General features: G+C 56.7%; 1 protein-coding gene across 3 annotated transcripts; it reads left to right on the top strand.

Annotated features, from left to right (window-relative positions):
* The first annotated feature begins 177 nt into the window (after positions 1-177).
* ABCD1 (ATP binding cassette subfamily D member 1) lies at positions 178-17,909 on the top strand. Of its 3 annotated transcripts, XM_045523453.2 has the most exons (11): positions 179-1,504; positions 3,772-3,894; positions 4,499-4,679; positions 10,087-10,229; positions 10,319-10,487; positions 10,722-10,816; positions 13,397-13,542; positions 14,017-14,162; positions 16,058-16,142; positions 16,444-16,569; positions 16,733-17,909. In XM_045523453.2, the coding sequence occupies exons 1-11, from the start codon at positions 596-598 to the stop codon at positions 16,938-16,940; spliced, it is 2,331 nt and encodes a 776-aa protein (XP_045379409.2). In that variant the 5' UTR covers positions 179-595; the 3' UTR covers positions 16,941-17,909. The 3 variants fall into 3 exon arrangements, with proteins under 3 accessions (XP_074215465.1, XP_045379409.2, XP_010962401.2); XM_010964099.3 differs by lacking the exon at positions 3,772-3,894 and having other exon boundaries at positions 180-1,504; XM_074359364.1 differs by lacking the exons at positions 16,058-16,142; positions 16,444-16,569; positions 16,733-17,909 and adding an exon at positions 16,143-16,437 and having other exon boundaries at positions 178-1,504.
* The last annotated feature ends 2,954 nt before the right edge of the window (positions 17,910-20,863 follow it).

Below are 20,863 nucleotides of genomic sequence, written 5' to 3' on the forward strand. Positions count from 1 at the left end.
GGCGGAAAGGCGAGGTGCCGCTTCTCTAGCCCGCGCGGTCCTCCCACGTCTCTGTGGTCCGGGGAGGGGGCGGGGCCCAAGCATGGGGCGAGAACGGGGTGGGGCGCCCTGAGCCCGGGCTCCGCCTCCCGCCCCTCCTCCGCCTCCTCCCCTTCCCCCGACTCGCCCCTGGGGAGGGGTGGGTGGGTAGGTGGGGATTCTGGGCGGGTGGCGGAGTCACAGTCGCTTCGGCCAGGCTGTGGAGCGGACCGACGCGCCTGGTGCCCCGGGGAGGGGCGCCACCAGGGGAGGAGGAGGTAGAGAGGAAGAGACGCCCTCTCTGCCTGAGACCTCTGGAGGCTCTGACCCCAGAGGACTGACAAGTTCCTCCACCTCGGCTGCCTGAAGAGGCCGCGACCCTGGAGGGCCCTGAGCCCACCACACCAGGGGCCCCAGCACTGTCCGGGTGGCCTAAAGCGACAGTCTCAGGGACCACTGCAAGGTTTCCAGTTGCCTAGACAACGAGCCCGGGGTCACAGCAGCAACCCTTCCAGCCACCTGCCTCCTCTGCTGTCTCAGGCACCAGTCCCAGCCCCGTGAGTCCAGCCCAGGTGATATGACGGTGCTTTCTACCCACCGGCCCTCGCGGGTGACCACGCTGAAACGCACAGCTGTGGTCCTGGCCCTCACGGCCTATGGAGCCCACAAAATCTACCCCCTGGTGCGGCAGTGCCTGGCTCCGGCCAGGAGCCCTCAGGGGTCGGCCGGGGAGTCGGCACAGGAGGTCTCTGGGGCCACAGTGGCTGTGGCGGCCAAGGCCGGCGTCAACCGGGTGTTCTTGCAGCGACTCCTGTGGCTCCTGCGGCTGCTCTTCCCCAGGATCCTGTGCCGGGAGACCGGGCTGCTGGCACTGCACTCAGCCGCCCTAGTGAGCCGGACTTTCCTATCAGTGTATGTGGCCCGCCTGGACGGCCGGCTGGCCCGCTGCATCGTGCGCAAGGACCCCCGGGCCTTCGGCTGGCAGCTCCTGCAGTGGCTCCTCATCGCTCTCCCTGCCACGTTCGTCAACAGTGCCATCCGCTACCTGGAGGGCCAGCTGGCCCTGTCTTTCCGCAGCCGCCTCGTGGCCCACGCTTACAGCCTCTACTTCTCCCAGCAGACCTACTACCGAGTCAGCAACATGGACGGGCGGCTTCGCAACCCAGACCAGTCCCTGACGGAGGATGTGGTGGCCTTCGCTGCCTCTGTGGCCCACCTGTACTCCAACCTGACCAAACCACTCCTGGATGTGGCGGTGACTGCCTACACCCTGCTTCGAGAGGCCCGCTCCCGCGGCGCTGGCACAGCCTGGCCCTCGGCCATCGCTGGCCTTGTGGTGTTCCTCACAGCCAACGTGCTGCGAGCCTTCTCGCCCAAGTTTGGGGAGCTGGTGGCAGAGGAGGCGCGGCGGAAGGGGGAGCTGCGCTACATGCACTCTCGAGTGGTGGCCAACTCTGAGGAGATCGCCTTCTATGGGGGCCACGAGGTGGGGCAGGTTGGGGCGCTGTGGAGTGTGTGGCTGGAGGCTCGGGGGCAGGCGGCCGTAAATGGCCGGGAAAGCCCAGGGCTGGCTGGGGCAGATGCCCGAGGTGTGGGCAGACTACGGGAGAGGGAGGCCAGGGACAGCCAGGGCCTTGGGCAGCCCAGACGGGCACAGTAATGGAGAAGCAGGAAGGCTGGGTGGGGACTGCCCTAGGCCACTTCTGCTTCCTCTCCTCCTCGCTTGTCCTGGCCGTGAGGCTGTGGACCAGAGCGGTTTGAGACCAGAGAGCTCACAGCTTGACTCACTCTTGCAGCCGAGAGGGAGGAGGCCCCTGCCATCTGGGAGCAGGGATGATGGGATGTGGCCTGCTGCCTGGCCCCTCCTGGGCCCCCAGGCCCTTTGAAGGCCAGTGTCCGGCTGAGCTGGCCGGCTGGGCAGGCAGGCATTATGGGCATGACTCAGCCCAAGCTGAGGTTAACAAGCAGCACCCAGTGTGGTGGCTGCAGCAGTGGCAGAGCTCGGCGCTCCAGGTCAAGGCTTCCCCCTCCTCCGGTGCCCGAGAGCCAGCCTGGCTGCGGGCTCACCCGCCTCCCTGAGGCCCCAGCCAGGGATGCTGGGCAGGCGGGCCCAGGCCTCCACCACAGCGGCGGGACGCACTTCCTGCCCGCCCGTTGGCCACCCTGCCCCCGGCGGGGCCGCCCTTCCGCCCGGGGCCCAGCCGTGCAGCTCCCCGGCAGGCTGGGTCTGGGGCCAGGCTGGGTCTGGGGCCGGGCCGGGCCAAGGCGGCGAGGACCGGACCCCGGCCTGGGAAAGGTTACTCCAGGCCAATGCTCCCTTTATCTAGCCTCGGCCCCTCCCCTTCCTCGTGCCTGGGGTTGCAACTGCCTCGGGCTCCGCTCTCTGCGACTCCGGTTTCGGTTCCCTTGTGTTTCTTGGGGGAGGGGCCCATCGGCATCCATCTCCTGAAGGCCTGTGTGTCCTCCCCGGGTTAGCTGGCCACGTGCTCCCAGTCCTTGTCTCATTGGCTGTGCGTCACCTCAGGCAGAGAGGCAGACTTGTCCCTGATTTTTTTAAAAAAGGCTTCTCCCTGAACTCCACAGATAGTGGGCATCCCAGGCATGGGCTGGGCTCCAGATTAGGAGAAAAAGTGCCTGGTCTGCCGCTGCACTCTCCTCGACTCCTGTCCCATCCGTCGGGCCGCAGGGGCTTGGCAGGCGGCCGTGGCCTTGGGTGAGGAACTTGGCACATTACCCACAGCTACACTGTCAGCCCCAGCTGGCACTCCTGCCAGCTCCCAGCACAAGCCTGGATTGCCAGGGTGCTCAGAGTAGGCGTGCTCACTTCAGGAACTAGAGATTGGCTTGAGGCAAAGCAAAGCTCTGCACCTGGATGGTGGGGGCAGAAGAGAGATCACTAGCTCTTTAGAAGGGCTTCCTCTGGGCTAGTTTCAGGAAATAGCATGTTCACCTGGAGGATTCACCGGCCAGGGTGGGAGGGGCCTGGTGTGCATCCACAGCTTGTCTGTTTAGGCCTTGGCCAAAGGACTGGCAGCAGCGTGGAGTGACGGACCTTCGTGGGTGGATTGATTGCCCTGACTGTGCAGGCATGTGGGTCACCCCAGTCCCACTGGCTTATGTCCCCGTGGACACTGGCCCAAGCTCAGGCTAAGGCAGAGGTGATCAGCTGGCTGGAGGGCAGACAGCAGGGTATTCTGCTATTACTGGGATTTCAACAAGGCAGCTTATTTAGACACGCATGTACACACACACACACACACACACACAACCTCTTGTTGGCTTGAGAATAGGTTAACGTTTCTTAATAAGTCAAAGCATCATTTACAAGAATTTGGTTCTCCTGATGGCTCTGCCAATGGGGTCCAAATTCTACACCTCTTGCTACCTCCAGGCTGTGTGAGCTTGGGCATGTCACTTTGCCTCTCTGGGCTTCAGAGTCCTACTGTGCAATGGACATGAGAATACACAAGCAGCGGGATGTGGTGAGAATCAAATGGAGAATCACCTGTGAAACCACTTGGCAAAGGAAACCATTCCAGGCTGGGCAACTATTGTCCGTCGGGGGTGAGAAGACAGGGCTAGGGCATGTGCCCCTGTACTGAACCAAGAAATCTGTGACCCACTGACTGGCCACCTTGCTGTGACCACTTCCTGACAACTCCAGCCCCCCCACCACCGCCGCTACCTGTCTAACTGTTACTGCCGCAGAGGGCCTCTTTCTCTCCCGCCCCTTTCCCACTCTCCCTTCTCTAGGCCCTGCACAGGCCCTTTTCTTTCCCATCTGTCCCTATCCTGAGATGGCAGACGGTGGCCAGTGCGTGGCCAGTGCTGGAAGAGGGAGGGGAGGGCAGTGGAGGCCCTCCCACTGCTGAACTGGTAGGCTAGAGTCCTCAGCTGGCTTGGGTGTGGGGCTGGCCGCTGGGGGTGATGCCGGCAGGAGCTGGCTTGGGAGTGTGCCCACCAGGTTCCGATGGGAGCATGCTGTGCAAGTTTCTCATCTGGAGGAACTATGGGAAAGTAGAGAGAGGCGGGGCCTAAGTAGACAGAGATGATTGACCCAAGTTCTTCAAAACCCAGTGTTGCCTTTTGCTTTCCTGTGCTGCCCTTTGCTTAGTTCAGGGCAGCCCCCCAGCAGTTGGCCAAAGAAATGGGCAGCTGTCTAGGGCAAAGGAAGGGGGCGTGGGCGTGGCGAGCATCCCAAATAAAGAGGTAGTGGAAAGGGGAGACGAGAGTGGGCCTCGGCAGGTGAGGGGGGCATCCCTTCACCACCACTGTACTCCAGTGCTGTGATGTCAGGCCATCCCATACTTCCCCGGAGCCTGAGATCTGCCCCCATAAACGTGCCCTGTCATAACCCCAGCTCTCAACCTTGTCATGGCCATCAAACGGCATCACTGCATGAGCGGCGTTTGGGGACTTGCTGTCACCTCCACAGTAGTGACCCCCAGGCCTCTGGGTCTCTCTGTCGCCACCCCCCCAGGTGGAGCTGGCCCTGCTGCAGCACTCCTACCAGGACCTGGCCTCACAGATCAACCTTATCCTGCTGGAGCGCCTGTGGTACGTCATGCTGGAGCAGTTCCTCATGAAGTACGTATGGAGCGCCTCAGGCCTGGTCATGGTGGCAGTCCCCATCATCACCGCCACCGGCTACTCAGAGTCAGGTGAGAGCCAGCACTCCCAGGGGGGCGGGGGCAGAGGGCGCCTGTCCTCCTGGACCACTGGGGCAAGGCTTAGGAGGGCCCAGTGCTCAGCCAGCACCCTCGCCTCTTCTCCTGCTGGGGTTATGGAGCCACTGGCACCCTCGAGATCACCAGAGTTCACACCTTGCTGCCTCCCACACTGCGTGCATCTCCCTTTTACAGCATCTCACGCTTCTTGGTACCACCCAGCCAAGCCCAGGGACTACAACTCAGGAACACCCTGTGTCCCCTCACCAGACCCATCTGTCCCTGTCCTCAGCCCAACTGCGACTTGGAGGTGGGAGGATGGGGAAGAACCTTGAGGGAGCCCCTTACTCCTTGGGCTTTGGCTGTCCCAGGCCTGAAATAGTTTTTGCAAGTTGTTGAGGGCAGAGTTCTCTTCCCCAAGGCCTTGCAGGGACCAAGGATTCCCATTTTGTTCTTCTGCTGCTCTGCAGTGGATTCATTCTGTTTGCAGTCTTTTTATGGTTGCCCTTTGAAGGTGAAGGTACATGCTTAAGAACAGTCTGAATGCATCAGTGGCTCCTCCTCCTCCTCCTGGCCCTTAGAACATTGACTGGAGGCTGATGTGCTGATGTATGTCAAGTTTGCTTTCCCGTTGTTTTATACTTGGCTGTGGCTTTATTGGGTCGGTGCATGAGTTTATGCTTTCTTTGCTCACCAGCCCTTCCCCACAGCCTGGTGACCCTTTTTCAGATGTCCTTCAAAAGTTCTTGCCATGAGGCTTTTGTCATGGGAGCTTCGAGATTATTGTGTTGTCTGAAAATTCTTTGTTTTACCCTGTTTTCCTGAAGTTTCATTGAGCATGGGACTTGAAGGGGACAGTCATTCTCTCTCAGCCCATTGACAGCATTCCGTCGGCTGCACTGCCTCCCTGGTTACTCTTAGACTTTTCTCTTTCCCTTTGGCCTGCAGTTTCACTACGAAGTATTTGCCTGTGTGTTTCTGTTTCTCCTGCTTGAGACTTGTTGTATGGCCTTTGAATATTCAGATTTTTTTTCTCAGCTGTTCTCTCTTCAAATATTGCCTCTCTCATTCCTTTTACTCTTTCCTTTTGGAACTCCCACGAGACACGTGCTAGACAGCTCACCCTCTCCTCCGTGGCCCTTCATCTCTCTCCAGTGTTCCCCTTTGAGCACTATCTCTGCTGAATCCCTGGAGACCGCCTCAGACCTTCCTGCTCACTCATTTGCCAGCTTTCTCTTCGGCTGCTTCTAATTCTTTTTTTGCATTCTTTGCTTTTAAATGGAAGTATGGTTGGTTTACAATGTCATTTTAATTTTATGGCATACAGCATAGTGAGTCAGTTATACATATACATATATATTCCTTGCCATATGGTTTTTCATTGTATGTTATTAAAAGGTATTGAATATAGTTCCCTGTGCTGTACGGTAGGACCTTGTTGTTTATCGGCTGCACCTAATTTGGATTTTTTTTTATTTCAATTACTATTTCTGTAAAGTTCTGTTTGATTCTCTCTCCAATAGGCATTTTCTTTTTCGAAGTGAAATTTCAGACTGTTTTTGTAAGTGTCTGATTTTCTCATCTCTTTGGCTGCTCCCTTTTTGCCAGCTGTTGTGTTCATCTGCTTATTCTATGGTCTCTATTTCACTCTTCGCTGATCTAAATTCTTGAGGGTCTAAGTCAGCCTTACCTTACATCTCCATCTTCGCTCGAGGTCCTTGTGTGTTTTGCAACCCCACTTCAGTGGGAACCTTGAGTGGCCTAACTGGAGGGTGGGACTCCACAGAGCAGGTCAGCTTCTGTTTTGGCCAAGCACTCCCCGGTAATTAACCAGTCGGAGGCCATTTTCATGTTAACTTCTCCGCTTGGGGAGGAGGGCTTCCTGAACTTGGAGGCAGTATTCATTTGAACCCCAGACGCATAATTACAGATTCTTACAGGAAGCCTTTTGTTCCGCACACCTAGAGCCCTGGTGGCACGGAGGAAACCGCCCTTGCCCCTTGTCCCTGGGGGTTTCACAGGCATACCTGGCTGCTGGGTTCTCGTTTTGCTCCTGGGAATTTCTTTTGCTTTCCTTCGAGCGCAGCTCTGGTTTGCGAGGTGTTGTATTTTATGCAGTTTAAAGAGTTTTCAGAGAATATAAAGAGAGGGAGGCTGAGTTGTTTCAGAACCAGAAGTCTCTCTGATTCTCTGATTCTCTGATTCTCTCCCTACTGGCATCTCTACCTTGGAACTTCCATGTCCTCAGCTGGCTCTCCCTCTCTGGGTGGTGACCCCCAAGAGGAAGGATCTATTTGGAGGTGGTACTTGCTTTCCACCAAAGGGCTCACACAAAGGGCGGCCTAATTTAGGCCAGACTCATCAGCCCACCTAGCCTGGAGCATGGGAACGGACCCATGAGGAAACCAACCTGTGGCTCCTGTGAGGAAGCCCTGCAGCCCCTTCCCTCTGAGGCTGGCACTGGGCACAACCTCTCCAGTCCCCAGGCCTCTCCCTCCTCTGAAGGCCTAGGACTTTTTGGAGCCTCTGCTGTGTCAGGCTTAGTGGGTGATTCAAAGAGGCATGAGCTCCTGTCCCCAGCCTCATGGCCCTTATAGCCAGTTACCTGGGAACCCGTGATCTGCTCCCATCCCCCATGTCCCCTCCGCTCCTGTCTTGCTGACCTCTTTGCTATTCCCCAAAACATGCTCCTGCCTCAGGGCTGGTGCTCCTCCTCACTCTGCCATCCCGTCCAGCGGCTCCCTCCCTGTGAGCTTTGCTCACAGGCACCCTCCTGGTGCCGCCTGCCCTGACCATCCTCCCGCCTCTCTTCCCCCTCCCTGCCTCGCTGCTCCTCCGAGCGAGCGCTCACAGCCCATCTGCCCGCGTTATCTGTCTGCTTTATCGTCGCTCTGCCCCTTTAGACTCAAGGAGGGCAGAGGTTTGTCTGTTTTGTCCCCGCAGTGTCCCCAGTACCTGGAGGCTGAGAACGCTGGAAACTAGCAGGGGGAGGCAGGCACTTATCAGCGGGGAAGATAGAGACACCTTTGCCCTCTGCCTCGCTGGTTCTGTCAAGCTGGAGGGCCCTTGGGAGGAGTGGCCTGGCCTCCACCAGTTGTGGAGTGTCCTGCTCTGGGACACTGGTCTTAGCTGCCCGCCTGAGGTTCCAGCCCTGAGGAAAGCTGCAGAGGGCAGTTCTGTCTCCAGGGAGGTGCCAGCTGTCGCCAGGGCCCCTGCAGACCCTTTCCCTTTGTGTGAGGTCACTTTCCAGCTCACAGGATGTCCGAGGAGGACAGTTTCTGCCCCTCTCGCCTGGGGGCGTGGTGGGAAGGAAGGTTCTGGACCTTAGACTGTCATCCCAGCCCATCCACCCCATGTTGCACCTGCCTTGAGCTGACTTCCCGCCCCTTCCCACCCAACCCTGCCATCCTGTCCCTGGATAGAGTTGGCCCTCAGAGTCAGTCTCCACCTTGCTCCCCATCACTATTTCCAGAATATTCCTTGCATAAAAGTCTTGCCCCTCTGGAGGATCCAAGGGACAAGAGAGTCAAGGCCATGGACAAGAGAGAGTTGAAGTGAGCAACTGTGGGTCTAGACTGACACAGAAAAGCCAGTTAAGATGTGAGCAGGCTCGCGGGCTCCTGAGGAGGAATAGTGGCATTGCGGATGGCCACAGCCTACAGCCTCTCCTGGAGAGGTTGGGGGGATGGGGTAGGGTGGAGGTCTGGAAGGGGATATTCATGTTTGAGAGGCTCCCCTCAGGAGGGGCTGCCTGGTAGTGCAGGACACAGTGTGGGAGCAGTCCAGGGGGAAGGAGCTGGTCGTATCAGAAAGAAAGCCAAACGCCCAGTGGCTCATTTGTTTATAGGCGTTATTGAGGTGTAATTAACACACTATACAATTCAGCCTTTTTATTTTTTAATGGAGGTACTGAGGATTGAACCCAAGATCTCAGGCATACCAAGCATGCTATCTACCACTGAGCTATCCCCCCCCATTCAGCCTTTTAACGTGTGCAATTTGGTGGTTTTTAATATAGTCACAAAGTTTTACAACCGTCACCGCTATCTTAAGTCCAGAACATTGTCACCACCCCAAAAAGAAAGCCCAGAGCCATTAGCCATCACTGCCTATCCTACCTGGCAGTCCCTGGCAACCACTCCGCTCTCTGCTCCGCTCTCTGTGGCTGTGGGTTTGCCTCTTCTGGGCCTTTTGTATAAATGGAGTCACACAATATGTGGCCTTCTGTGTCTGGCTTCTTTTACTTAACATCATGGGGGGGGGTTGTTTGTTTTTTTAATAACAGTATTTCTTTTTTTGTTTGTTTTGTTTTAGGGGTGTTGGGGTTTTTGGGGGGGAGGAGGTAACTAGGTTTATTTATTTCCTTATTTATTTTTAGAGGAGGCACTGGGGATTGAACCCAGGACCTCGTGCATGCTAAGCATGCACTCTACCACTTGAGCTATACCCTCCCCACCACCCAGCATCATGTTTTTAAGGTTCATCCATGGTGTAGGATAAACCAGTACTTTATTCCTTCTTATGGCTGAATAATCCTTTGTATGTACATACCTACCACGTTTTGTGTATCCACTCATCCATCGGTAGACATTTGGGTTATTTCCACCTTTTGGCTCATGTAAATAACACCGGTGTGTACACTCATGTACAATCTTGTGTGTGGATTTGTGTTTTCATTTCTTTTGGATAGGTGTACACCCAGGAGTGGGATGGCTGGGTACGTTGGTAACTCTGTTTAACAGACTTCTCTATTTCCTCACCATCGCTTGTTACTATCTCTTCTGAATTAAAGCCATTCTACCAAGTGCGAAGTTGTATCTCATTGCCATTTGATGACTAATAAACGTCTTTCCATGTGCTTATTGGCCATGATATTGTATATTTTACAATAGAAATGTCTGTTCAGATCCTTTGCCTGTTGTTTAATTGGCTTGTCTCTTTATTGTTGGATTAAAAAGTTCTTCATGTATTCTGGGTACCAGCCCCTTATCAGATATGTGATTTGCAGGTATTTTCTTACAGTCTATGTTATGGGTTGTCTTTTCACTCTCTGGATGATTTCCTTTGATGCCCCCAAGTTTTTAATTTGGATTAAACTCATATATCTGTTTTTCTTTCATTGCTTGTGTTTTCGGCATCCTCTTTGAGAAGCCATACCTGATCCCAGGCCGGGAAGATTTACTCCTGCTTTCTCCTAAGAGTTCTGTAGTCTCAACTCTTACGTTCAAGCCAGTGCTCCACTTTGAGTTTGTTTTTGTGTGTGATGTGAGGTAGGGCTCATTCTTTGGCTTGTGGATACCCAGTTGTCCCAGCTCCATTTGCTGGAGAGACTCCTCTGTTCCCCAGTGGGTCAGTTCTGATTCTCCACTGTCCCTGCCTGTCCCTCTACTGTGCTCCACAGACCCAGAGGTCGTGAAGAAGGCGGCCTTGGAGATGAAGGAGGAGGAGCTGGTGAGTGAGCGCACAGAAGCCTTCACCATCGCCCGCAACCTCCTCACAGCTGCCGCAGATGCCATCGAGCGAATCATGTCGTCCTACAAGGAGGTGACCCCCCCAGCTCATCCCCCATCCCTGCCATGCCCCCAGCCCCACCCTTGGCTGGCTGGGCTGAGCCAGGCTCACCGTCCCTGCAGGTGACAGAGTTGGCTGGCTATACAGCCCGGGTCCACGAGATGTTCCAGGTATTTGAAGATGTCCAGCACTGCCGTTTCAAGAGGCCCGGAGAGCCAGAGGATGCTCAAGCGGGGTCTGGGGCTGTGGTGAGGTCTGGCGCCCGTGTGGAGGGGCCTCTGCAGATCCGAGGTGAGGGCATCTTCCCCGCGGAGGCCTTGCTGGTCCCTTTGCCCTTCCCCCAGAGCACAGCACAGTGGGATGGGGGGGTCACATGCTGGGCTGGTGGGGAGACCTGCTGTATTCCCAAGGGCTCCTGGACCACACACTGGCACGCTGTTAGGGGTGGGGGGTGCAAGGGAACCCACCAGAAGGTAGGGGGAGTCCTGCTGACCCCCTTCTTCCCTCCTGGCATTCTCTGTCCAGGCCAAGTGGTGGATGTGGAGCAAGGGATTGTCTGCGAGAACATCCCCATCATCACACCCACAGGAGAGGTGGTGGTGGCCAGCCTCAACATCAAGGTAAGTCTGTGGGGGAGTGGGGGCCAGCCCAAAGTGCTGGCTGGGATAGGCTGAGCCGTTCGGCCCAGGGCCTGGCCTTCTGGATCAGCCAGCCTCAGCCCTTAGCTTGTAGCTGGCCAGCCTGCCTACGTTGTCAGTAGCCATTGACCCTGGGTCTACGTGGCAGGCAGGCTAAGCTCAAGGTGAAAGACCAATGTGTCTCTGACTGTTAGTTCCCCAGTGATGGAGTCAGAGCTGATAAAAGAGGCTAGTGATCAGCAGGATTGGGCAAGAGTCAGCCGGAGGCTCCTGGCCCTATTGTTGCCAGCACCTTGTACCCCGCCCCTGTCCCTGAAAAGCCCAGGACTTGGGGACTCAGGTCCAACTCCAGCTGTGATAGAAGAGGTTGCCCTCTACCAGCCTGGGCTTGGGGTCCCACCCAACTGCTTCAGGAAGCCCCCAGGGCAGGTGTGTGCTAGGCACAGCCTGCCCGCTGGGAGAGCACTCAGCCTCTACTGGAGCCGTCTATGGAAAGAGAGCCCTGGTGGGCTCTGTGTCCCCAGCCAGGGCTTTGGACAAAGTCAGGGAGTAATGACAAGGGGAGACCTGGGGGCGGGGGGGAGGGGAAGAAGTGAGAGCAAGTCATTCATCATTCATTCATTCAACCAGTATTCCCTGAGCTCCAAGCTGGGTGCTGTAAAGCAGAGGTAAACCTAAAGGGTTACAGAGATCCCAGGTTAGACAGCTGCCCAGGGCCTAGCGAGGGCCTTAGGCAGGGTGGTCACCATCCCTGGGGGAAGTAGACGTTACGTGAAGCTTCACCCAGGAGCCTGCAGGCCAGCAGGCAGGTGGGCAGTGTGGTGGAGAAGTGGGCAGGGACGAGGAGCGAGGGACCACGGGGCCAGGTCCTGCAGGGGCCGTGTGTGCGGGCAGAGAGGGAGCGGGCAGGGACAGAGCTTTGAGCTCCTTGCCTTGATCTGCTGAGAGGGGACCTGAGGGCCACTTAGAGGCTGGACACAGGCCAGCAGTGTGATCCCCATTGCCACTGAAAGCAGTCACCGTTAGGGTGGGGAAGCCGCTGAGGGCTCCTTTATCCCAGGTGCGTGGTTTCCAGGAAGGCGCAGTGGAAGCCCAAGGGGGCAAAGAGCAGAGGCCCTGGGGAGCAGGGGTGCAGCTGGTTAGAGTGAGAGGAGGGGAGGAAGGGGTGACTGGGATGGAAGAGCGGGGCTGGGGGCTGGGCAGGAGCTCTCTCCAGGCAGAGCCGGTGGTACAGCTGGGTTCCGGGGCTGGGAGGTGCTGGCCACGGTCAGCCAGGTCAGCCAGGCAGTGGGACCAGAAGGGCGGTCGGGGAGACTCAGGGAAGGAGACGAGGGGCAGCTGTGGTGCTGGCTGGGGGCCAAGGTAGATCTCCCCAGGGCCAGGCACTCAGAGGAGCCAGGGGCCTAGCCGACCCGCCCTCCACCCTCCATCCAGCCCAGGCCCTGCCCAAGGGAGTTTATGGTCTAATGGAGGATCGCAGGGTGAGGGGCTCAGATAACAGCAGTGCACGTTAGAGTGTCTTGCGAGGGCTGCAAGGGAGAGTCCGCTCCAAGCCTCTCCCGGCTTCTGGTATTTGGCTGCAAATCTGGCGTTCCTCACCTTGCAGGAGCTTCACCTCGATCTCACCTTCATCTTCCCCATGGCGCTTTCCCTGTACACAAGTCTCTGCCTCCAACGTCCCCTTTTTATAAGGACACCAGTCACATTGGATTAGGGGCCCACCCTACCCCTCATCTAATTAACCAATTACATCTGCAAAGACTCGATTTCCAAATAAGGTCACATTCTGAGGTCCTGGGAGTCAGGACTCCAATATATGACTGGAAGGGGACACAACCCAACCCATGACACTGACAGAGGTAAACCCCGCGGACATTTGTGTCAGCCGCACTCTGGGACCTCCCAAGTGTTGCCCAGGCTGGAAGGCCCTTAGTGTTGCTCTTATGTCACACAGATGGGGGACTTAACCCACCCCAGGACGCCAGTCTCCCTGCCCCCTGACCCCTCCTTTCTGCACACCCACCCCCAGCTCCGGCCGGCCCTTCTCCTAAAGCAAGTGTTTCCATAAGACCAGTGGACATCATGTAATCAGCTGATGGGGGAGCTGGAAGCCCTTGACGCTGAGCCCAGGGGTCACAGTGGCATCTCTATGGCACCTTAGCACCTGTGGGGACAGTGAGAAGGCTGTGGGGAGCAGGGGGATCAGCAGGGCACCAGAGCAGACAGAGTTGGGGGTCTGTACTGCCCACCTCGCGCTTTCAAGAAAGTACCTTTCCCAGGGCAGTTCCAAAGGGAAGGCAATTTCTGCTGGGGAGGCTGGGGCTGCAGGCTGATGTCCACCTTCTGGGGCGTGTACCTATCATGGGGCCATGGCAGAACAGCCCCCCTCCCGCTGGTCCTGTGCTCTCTCGTGCGTGTCGAGGACCAGCACTGGCCCGAAACAGGCGTCCGAGAGGTGGAGGGTGCCTGCCTGCTGCCCCGGCGTGGACCTGGGTGCGGGGAGCTCTCCCAGGCGAGAGGAGGGTGGCCCGGGGCCAGGTCCCACTGCGGCTGCCTCCGCAGGTGGAAGAGGGCATGCACCTGCTCATCACCGGCCCCAACGGCTGCGGCAAGAGCTCTCTGTTCCGGGTCCTGGGAGGGCTCTGGCCCACGTACGGTGGCGTGCTCTACAAGCCCCCGCCCCAGCGCATGTTCTACATCCCGCAGAGGTGAGTGCGGAGCCCCCAGCTCCCCCCGCCCCTTCTGACCCGTGGAACCAGATGTCTAGGAGGTAGCAGAGCTTGAGGCCTGGGGACAAGACAGCAAGATGCTGCCTCCGAGTCAGAGGGGCAGGGGCACCTCCACCTGCCGCCTGCTCCTACTTCGGTGGGCAGCTTCATGGCCGTGTAGTGTGAGGGTGCAAGGGGTGGTATGTCTGTGTGCGTGTGAGTGTGTGGGGTGCATACTGTGTGTGAGTGGGTGTGTGCACAAGGGCACGCGCATGTGCATGGCCAGGTGTGGCCTGTGTGCACCAAGGGGCCCAAGCCCTGCCTGGACCACTTTGGGGCTTTGGGCCGGGTCTGCAGTCTTCCAATCGGCCCTACCCAGGGCAGGCAGGGCCCAGGCAGAGCCTGCCCAGGTACAGGGCATTGGCGGGGAAGCTGGGCCACCCTTCCCTCATTGAACATGCCACTCTCCCCCAGGCCCTACATGTCGGTGGGCTCCTTCCGTGACCAAGTAATCTACCCGGACTCAGTGGAGGACATGCGAAGGAAGGGCTATTCTGAGCAGCACCTGGAAGCCATTCTGGACATTGTGCACCTGAACCACATCCTACAGCGAGAAGGAGGTAGGGGGAGGGCATCTCACCTCTCCATGCCAGAGAGCAAGCCAGCAATCCATCATCTTTTGTCCCAAGATTCAGTCAGGGAGCCTGTGGCCACCCCCCGCTACAAACCTCCCTGTTAGCCTCCAAGGGATGAAGACTACCCCAAGCAGCATTCAGGAGTCCGAAGCACTGTGTGCCCCGGAGAGCCCCACCTTCCAGGGAGGGCCAACAGGAAGAGGGTCACCCCGATGGCCTGAGGGCACTCAGGAAGGGAGCCAAGCCTGGTGGGGGGCATCCAGCGGGAGTGCTGACCCGTCGGGGTGGGGCGCCCTCTCCAGGCTCTGTGCTGGGGGGCAGAGGGCCTTGCAGGCCAGGCAGGGAGCTGGGGCTTCCCTGACAGGGAGGGAAGCCCTTGGAAGGCTTTAGGAGGGGAAGTGACAGGTCAGCTACGCATTTCAGCAAGAGGACAGACCACGAGTGTGGGCCGAGCAGCCCTGGGGGAGGCGAGTGCAGGGTGTCTTCAAAGAGGGCCTGGAGCATCAGTGACAGGAGCAGAGGCAGAGGGGACGCCCATCCAGGTGTCTGCCTTGAGCCTGGGGGCGTGTCCCCTGGGAAGGAGACTGCAGGAGGGAGGGACAGGCCGTTGGCAGGAGAAGGCGTCACTCGGGCATCTCTGCTTTGTCTTTAAACACCCGTCTTGCCCGGGAGAGGGCAGCCCAGCAGCCTGGATGAACTGAGGGCAGGCATGGGCTGGGTTTTGGATTTTCATGAAAGCCAAGCAGTGAGTCTCCCCTTCCTGCCGGGCCGCTGAGAGGCGGCTTGCCCTTGAGCAGGACCTCACCTGCTGAGACTCGGTCCACCTGTAGAAGGGGCGGGGTACAAGGCTCCACCTCAGTGCCAGTACTGAATGGAAGAGGTCCTGGGAGGCCCCGCAGCGGGTCTGTGGGAAACAGCAGATGACCTGTGAACATTCTTCCCAGATGTTGTCGCCTGTGTCAGAAAGGGGACTGCAGGCAGTGAGTTCAGTGGGGCAGCCCGTCCCTGGCCTGCTCTGGTTGCCATGGTCCCTGTGAAGCTTCATCCCCAGCTGCCTCCTGGCCTGGTCTGACCTCTTTTGCCTCCTGGGGAGTGTACCCCTCTTCCTGGCCCCCACAGACCCCTGAGTGCCTGGGGCCACTTTGGGGTGAATATTACAACCTATTAGTATTGAGTTCAGTTGAGAGTAACAGGACCACCCCTCAACAATGGCTCCAATCATTTATAAGTTTATTTCACTGTGACACAAAAGTCCTGAAGAAGGCAGCCCACGGTTGATGGGGACAGCTCCACTCCATGAGTGCCCTCAGGTCACTGCTATGTGTGGCCTCCATTCCCAAGGTCACCTCAGGGTCCCTGGTGGCTGCTGCAGCATCACATCACATCCCAGGCCATAGGGTGGAGGAATTGGGGAGGTGGGGGCAAAGGGTGAATGCTGGCTGCCTTTTAAGGAAAATTCTAGAAGCTGTCACATGCATAACACACTTATAGTCTGTTGGCCAAAATTCAGTCACATGGTTAAACCTCACCTCAAGGCAAGCTAATTATTTCACTTGTATTTGATCACTTCTGTGAAGACCCCACCTCCAATATAGTCACACACTGAGGCACTGGGGGTGGGGACTCCCATGTGTCTTTTTTTGGAGGGGACACAGTTCTGGCCCGAACTCTTTTGGACTATTAAAGTCCCCCCTGCGGATGGGTGAGCACCCGGAGTGCACGTCCCCAGTGGGCGGCCTTTTCTGAGCCACGTGCAGTGCCAGGTTCCACTTCCACTTGTCTCCCCAGCCCCCTTGAGCCACCCCTGGCCTTCCTGCCATGCCCAGGCTCGTGTCCTCCATTGTTGAGCTGAGCAGAGACCCGTTGTGTCCCCTGCCCAGGTTGGGAGGCTGTGTGCGACTGGAAGGACGTTCTGTCCGGGGGGGAGAAGCAGAGGGTCGGCATGGCCCGCATGTTCTACCACAGGTGAGCCACGCCGGGATGACGGGGCTCCCCAGGGCACCGGCAGCCTCTGATCCAGCCGCAGAGACGGGTGCTGCGCGGGCGCTACCAGGAGGCTTCACGGGGCCACCCAGGGGCCTGCTCAGCATATGTGTTCCTTGGGACCTCCTTCAGGGGGAAGGCGGCACCTCCAGGAGGCCTTGCCCTGCCCCAGGACCTGACAGGGACTGGGCCACAAGATGGGATAAGCCTGAAGGTCAGGGTTCCCGGGGTTGGGGAGGAGTGGAGGGTCCACAGCCTCGCCCATTTGGCTCCCACTCCCAAGGCCCAAGTATGCCCTCTTGGATGAATGTACCAGCGCCGTAAGCATCGACGTGGAAGGCAAGATCTTCCAGGCAGCCAAGGATGCAGGCATCGCCCTGCTTTCCATCACCCACCGACCCTCCCTGTGGTAGGTGCCCTCCGTTCCTGCATCCAACACCCCCGGGGCTTCGCAGCTGGGCGGGAATGCAGGGGCGTACCGCCCCTGGAGGGGCAGAGGGTCCTGGCAGCCGGGCCAGAGTCTCCCGCCACGCAACCTCTGCGCCTCCATCCCTGTCCCTCTTCTGGCCCAGGAAGTACCACACGCACTTGCTGCAGTTTGATGGGGAGGGCGGCTGGAAGTTCGAGAAGCTGGACTCAGCTGCCCGCCTGAGCCTGACTGAGGAGAAGCAGCGGCTCGAGCAGCAGCTGGCGGGCATCCCCAAGATGCAGCGGCGCCTGCAGGAGCTCTGCCAGATCCTGGGCCAGGGCCCTTCAGGCCTCCAGGGCGCTGCCACCTGACAGCGGGCCAAGGCTCTCAGCCCTCGGCCCTTGCCCCTCCCCAAGCCCTCGGATCACATGAAGGAAATGGAGCGCCTGCCCTCCCAGCCCCGCTGTGGGCCTGCCCTGCATGCTTTCCCTCCTCCAGGGCCTCTGGGCCACCGCCACGCCTGCCTAGAGGACCGCCAGCCAAATCGCCTGCCCCTTTCCAACCCCACTGCGTCCGTGACCCCGTGAGGGAGCCGAGGCCTTTGTTTTCTCTGGGGAAGGGGAGAGGGGTCAGAGGCGAGCCCCAGTTCACAGCACCAGCCCGCGCCAAGGAGCCTTGGCATTTGTTGGGCACCGCCCTCCCGAGGCTGAGGTCCCATCTTCCTCCTCTTCCGTCCCTTGGAGACCTCACCTCCCATCTCCTGTGATGCCCTTCCGGCCATAAAAACAGCCAAGCGGGACCCACGGTGAGACAGTCTCTGCACCTTCTCCCTATCACTTGTCCCAAAGAGCCTGCAGGAGACAGAACCGCACAGCATTTCCTAGAGCAATGATAAGAATGTATTCCTGTCCCTTCATCCCTAGCCTTCTCTCTCCTACGAGCTAATTTATTGGATTCCTGTGTGTAGCCATCTGGACTGCCAATGTGAGCACCCCGCCAGCAGGGAAGGCGGCCTGGGCCATGGTCCTTCACGGGTGGCCTGGCCTCTTTAGCCAGACCCTGGCTGGCCCATCACCCTACCAGCCTACACTGCCAACCACCACGGGGGTGAGGGCAGGCCAGCCAAAGGGGGGATGGACGCTGGGGCTGCCGGGCGTGAGGGCACCAGTGTGCCCAGCTCAGTGCCAAAGAGGGGTCAGCGGGGGAGCTGTCTCTGCAAAGCCAGCCCCCACCCGAGAGGGAGACCCTGCCACCGCACCGCTGTGTGCCTTTCCGGGGCCCTCAGCCCTTGGGTCGGGGAGCCTCCCTCAGTTTCTCAGTAAAAACCTGTGGAAAGTACAGTCCTGCCTCCCAGCCTCTTAGTCAGGGCTTGGGGGAGGGACGGTGGGGGCAGCAGTTTTCCTGGGGGAGGAATAACCTCAAGCCCCCGACCCCGCCCGAAGATGATGCTGTTCCGCACACTCTCTGGCTGACAGGGTGGTGGGGAGGCGGGCTCAGCAACATGTCGCCACAGTGACGCCTGAGCCCTAGGAGGACTCTGCACTCAGCCTGACCCTGTGCTGGGGTGGAGAGGAAGGGATGATGTATGGTCTGTGCATGAGGAGCTGCTAGAAAGTTACTGAGAAAACCAGTGAGTTGCAAAGTAGGCTGGTAGGGGGACACGGAGGAGGAAGAGCCCTGAGCTGGCCAAGCAAGGGGCAGCGGGGACAAAGTGGTTCCATACCTTCTAGGAAGAGGGAACGCTTGTGCAAAGGTCCAGGGGTCAATCAGGAGCAAGATGCTGGACATGGATGCTAAGGGCAAGGGGGAAGGAGGGACCAGGCCACTCTCTAAAAGCCTGGGCTTATTCCGGAAACGAGAAGCCACCAACGTGTTTTCAGCAGGATGGAAACAATATAGGAGTTGTGCTTGAAGGAGGCCTTATGGAGGGTACTTTGGAGGGAGGTGAGAGCACACCGCTTGGCCCTCATCCACTGCTGGTGGGAATGGACGTGGGGCCGTCATGGTGGGGAAGAGTGTGGCGTGTCCTCGAAAGCTAGATGGAGAGTCCTCATGTGCCCCAGCATTCTGCTCCGAGGTTTAGACCCAAGAGAATTGAAAACTAGTGTCCAGTGGGGGAGAGTATAGCTCAAGTGGTAGAGCACGTACACCAGGTCCTGGCTGCAATCCACGATGCCGCCTCTAAATATAAATAAGTAAACCCTAATTACCTCCCTCCCCAAAATTAAAAATTTTTAAAACCCCAATGTCCAATCATACCCTTACAGAGGAATATTCTTAACAGTATTTTGATGATAACCAAAATGTGGAAACAGCTGGAATGTCCATCAATCCATGAATGGACAAGCAAAATGTGGTCTCTCCGTACAACAGACTATTATTCAGCTCCACAAAGAACAGAGTTCTTCCTACTACAACATGGATGAACTGTAAAAACATGCTAAAGAAAAAAAGCCAGTCATAAGAGAGCACACGTACTGTATGATTCTGTTTATCTGCAATGTCCGGAATAGGTAAATCTACAGAGACGCAAAGCAGATTGCTGGTCGCCAGGAGCTGGGAAGGTGGGAAACAGTGAGTGACTGCTGAATGGGAACAAGGTTTCCTTTTAGGGTGATGGGAATGTTCTGGGACATTGATGGTTGCACAACATTGTCAATATGCTAAAGGCCACTGAATTGTGCACATTAAAACAGTTAATTTCGTTATGTGAATTTCACCCCCAAAATAGATAATATATAATAGATACATTGATTGATCATAAAGAGACAGAGGTGACAAGTGATTGATAGATACTAAAGAGAGATGGGAGATTAGATGGTAGATTGATAATGATGATAGGTAGGTAGGTAGATGGTCACGAAGGAGGTAGGTAATAGTCAGAGATGAACAAGCACACAGCTTAATGCAACACAGGCCAGACGTGCTGAGGCCGGAAATCCCAGATGGATTAGAGAGATTAGAAGACAGTCAACAGGTGCGTGGGGCCGTCAGACACTGGGGGAGGGGAAGGGTGGAGTGAGAGTCAAGGTGACTCCTGGGTTCTGGCTCGGGTGGCCGGGTGGGCGATGGCACCCTTTGTCGAAGGAGAGACAGGTCGGGTAGAGGGTGCTACCTAATTAGCACTTGCTGGACCCAGGCCTGCAGCCCCGGCGGAAATGAGGAGGCAGCTGGTACTAGGAGAATGCAGCTCGGATGAGAGCTTGAGGCTGCAGATCCTCCGAGGGGGCGTTGTTTGGCAGAGAGGCAGCTGGCGGTGGAGGGTACGTGTGGACAGCCTGGGGAGGAGGTGCTTAATCTCTTATCTGGGGGATGGGAGATAGTCTGCGTTTTATCTGAATTTTGAGGTTAAGGTTTGTTCCTCATCCCAGAAGTGGCGGTTTGAAGGGCTAGGAGTCACTCCTCCATCTCCTCCCAAGATGGTGCAAGTTGTCCCTACCTGATAATAAATCCTTAAAAAAAACAACTTACACCATTAGAATGGTTCTGTGGTCAGCCACCAAGCCCTAATTGATACAGATGGAAAGAGATGTACCCGGCAAATACCATCCAAAAGGAAATTAGTGGAGAGAAATTAATATCAGGCAAGGGAGACCTCAAGGCACAAATCATTATTAGGGATAAAAGAGGTTGCTGTCTAATGATTAAAGAAATAATCCATTCAGAAGCATTAACCATTCTGCATGAGTGTGTGCCTGCCTAGTGGCAGAGCCTCAAATGTACATCAAACAGAAAAGTAGCAGTAAAAGGAAAAATTAATTAATTAGTATTTTCACCACAATAAATCACACTACTTCTCACTCCATTTGGTAGCTCAGGCAGGCAAAACTAGTAAGACTATAGCACAAATTGAACAAGGTTGATTAATGGACATCCCAAAACTAGAGGTTACACATGCTTTTCAAGTTCACCTTCAACACTTACTAAGACTCACCATGTCCCTGGCCTCAAAACACATCTCATCAAATACTAGAATAATGGGCATCCGTATGGATCATGTTCTCAAACTGCAATGAAATAAAGTCATAAATGGGGGGAGGGTATAGCTCAGTGGTAGAGTCCGTGCCTAGCATGCACAAGGTCCTAGGTTCAATCCCCAGTACCTTCATTAAAAAATAAATAAACATAAAATGACTAACTCAATGAAAAAAGTTAAATAAACAAACAAACAATATTACCTACCCCCCAGAAAAAACAACAAAAATTTTTAATAAAATAAAATCATAAATGGATAATAAAACTAAAATTAAGGGGGGAGGGTTTAACTCAGTGGTACAGTGCATGCCTAGCATGA

This window comes from Camelus bactrianus, chromosome X (genome assembly GCF_048773025.1).
Source record: "Camelus bactrianus isolate YW-2024 breed Bactrian camel chromosome X, ASM4877302v1, whole genome shotgun sequence".
Classification (NCBI taxonomy): domain Eukaryota; kingdom Metazoa; phylum Chordata; class Mammalia; order Artiodactyla; family Camelidae; genus Camelus; species Camelus bactrianus.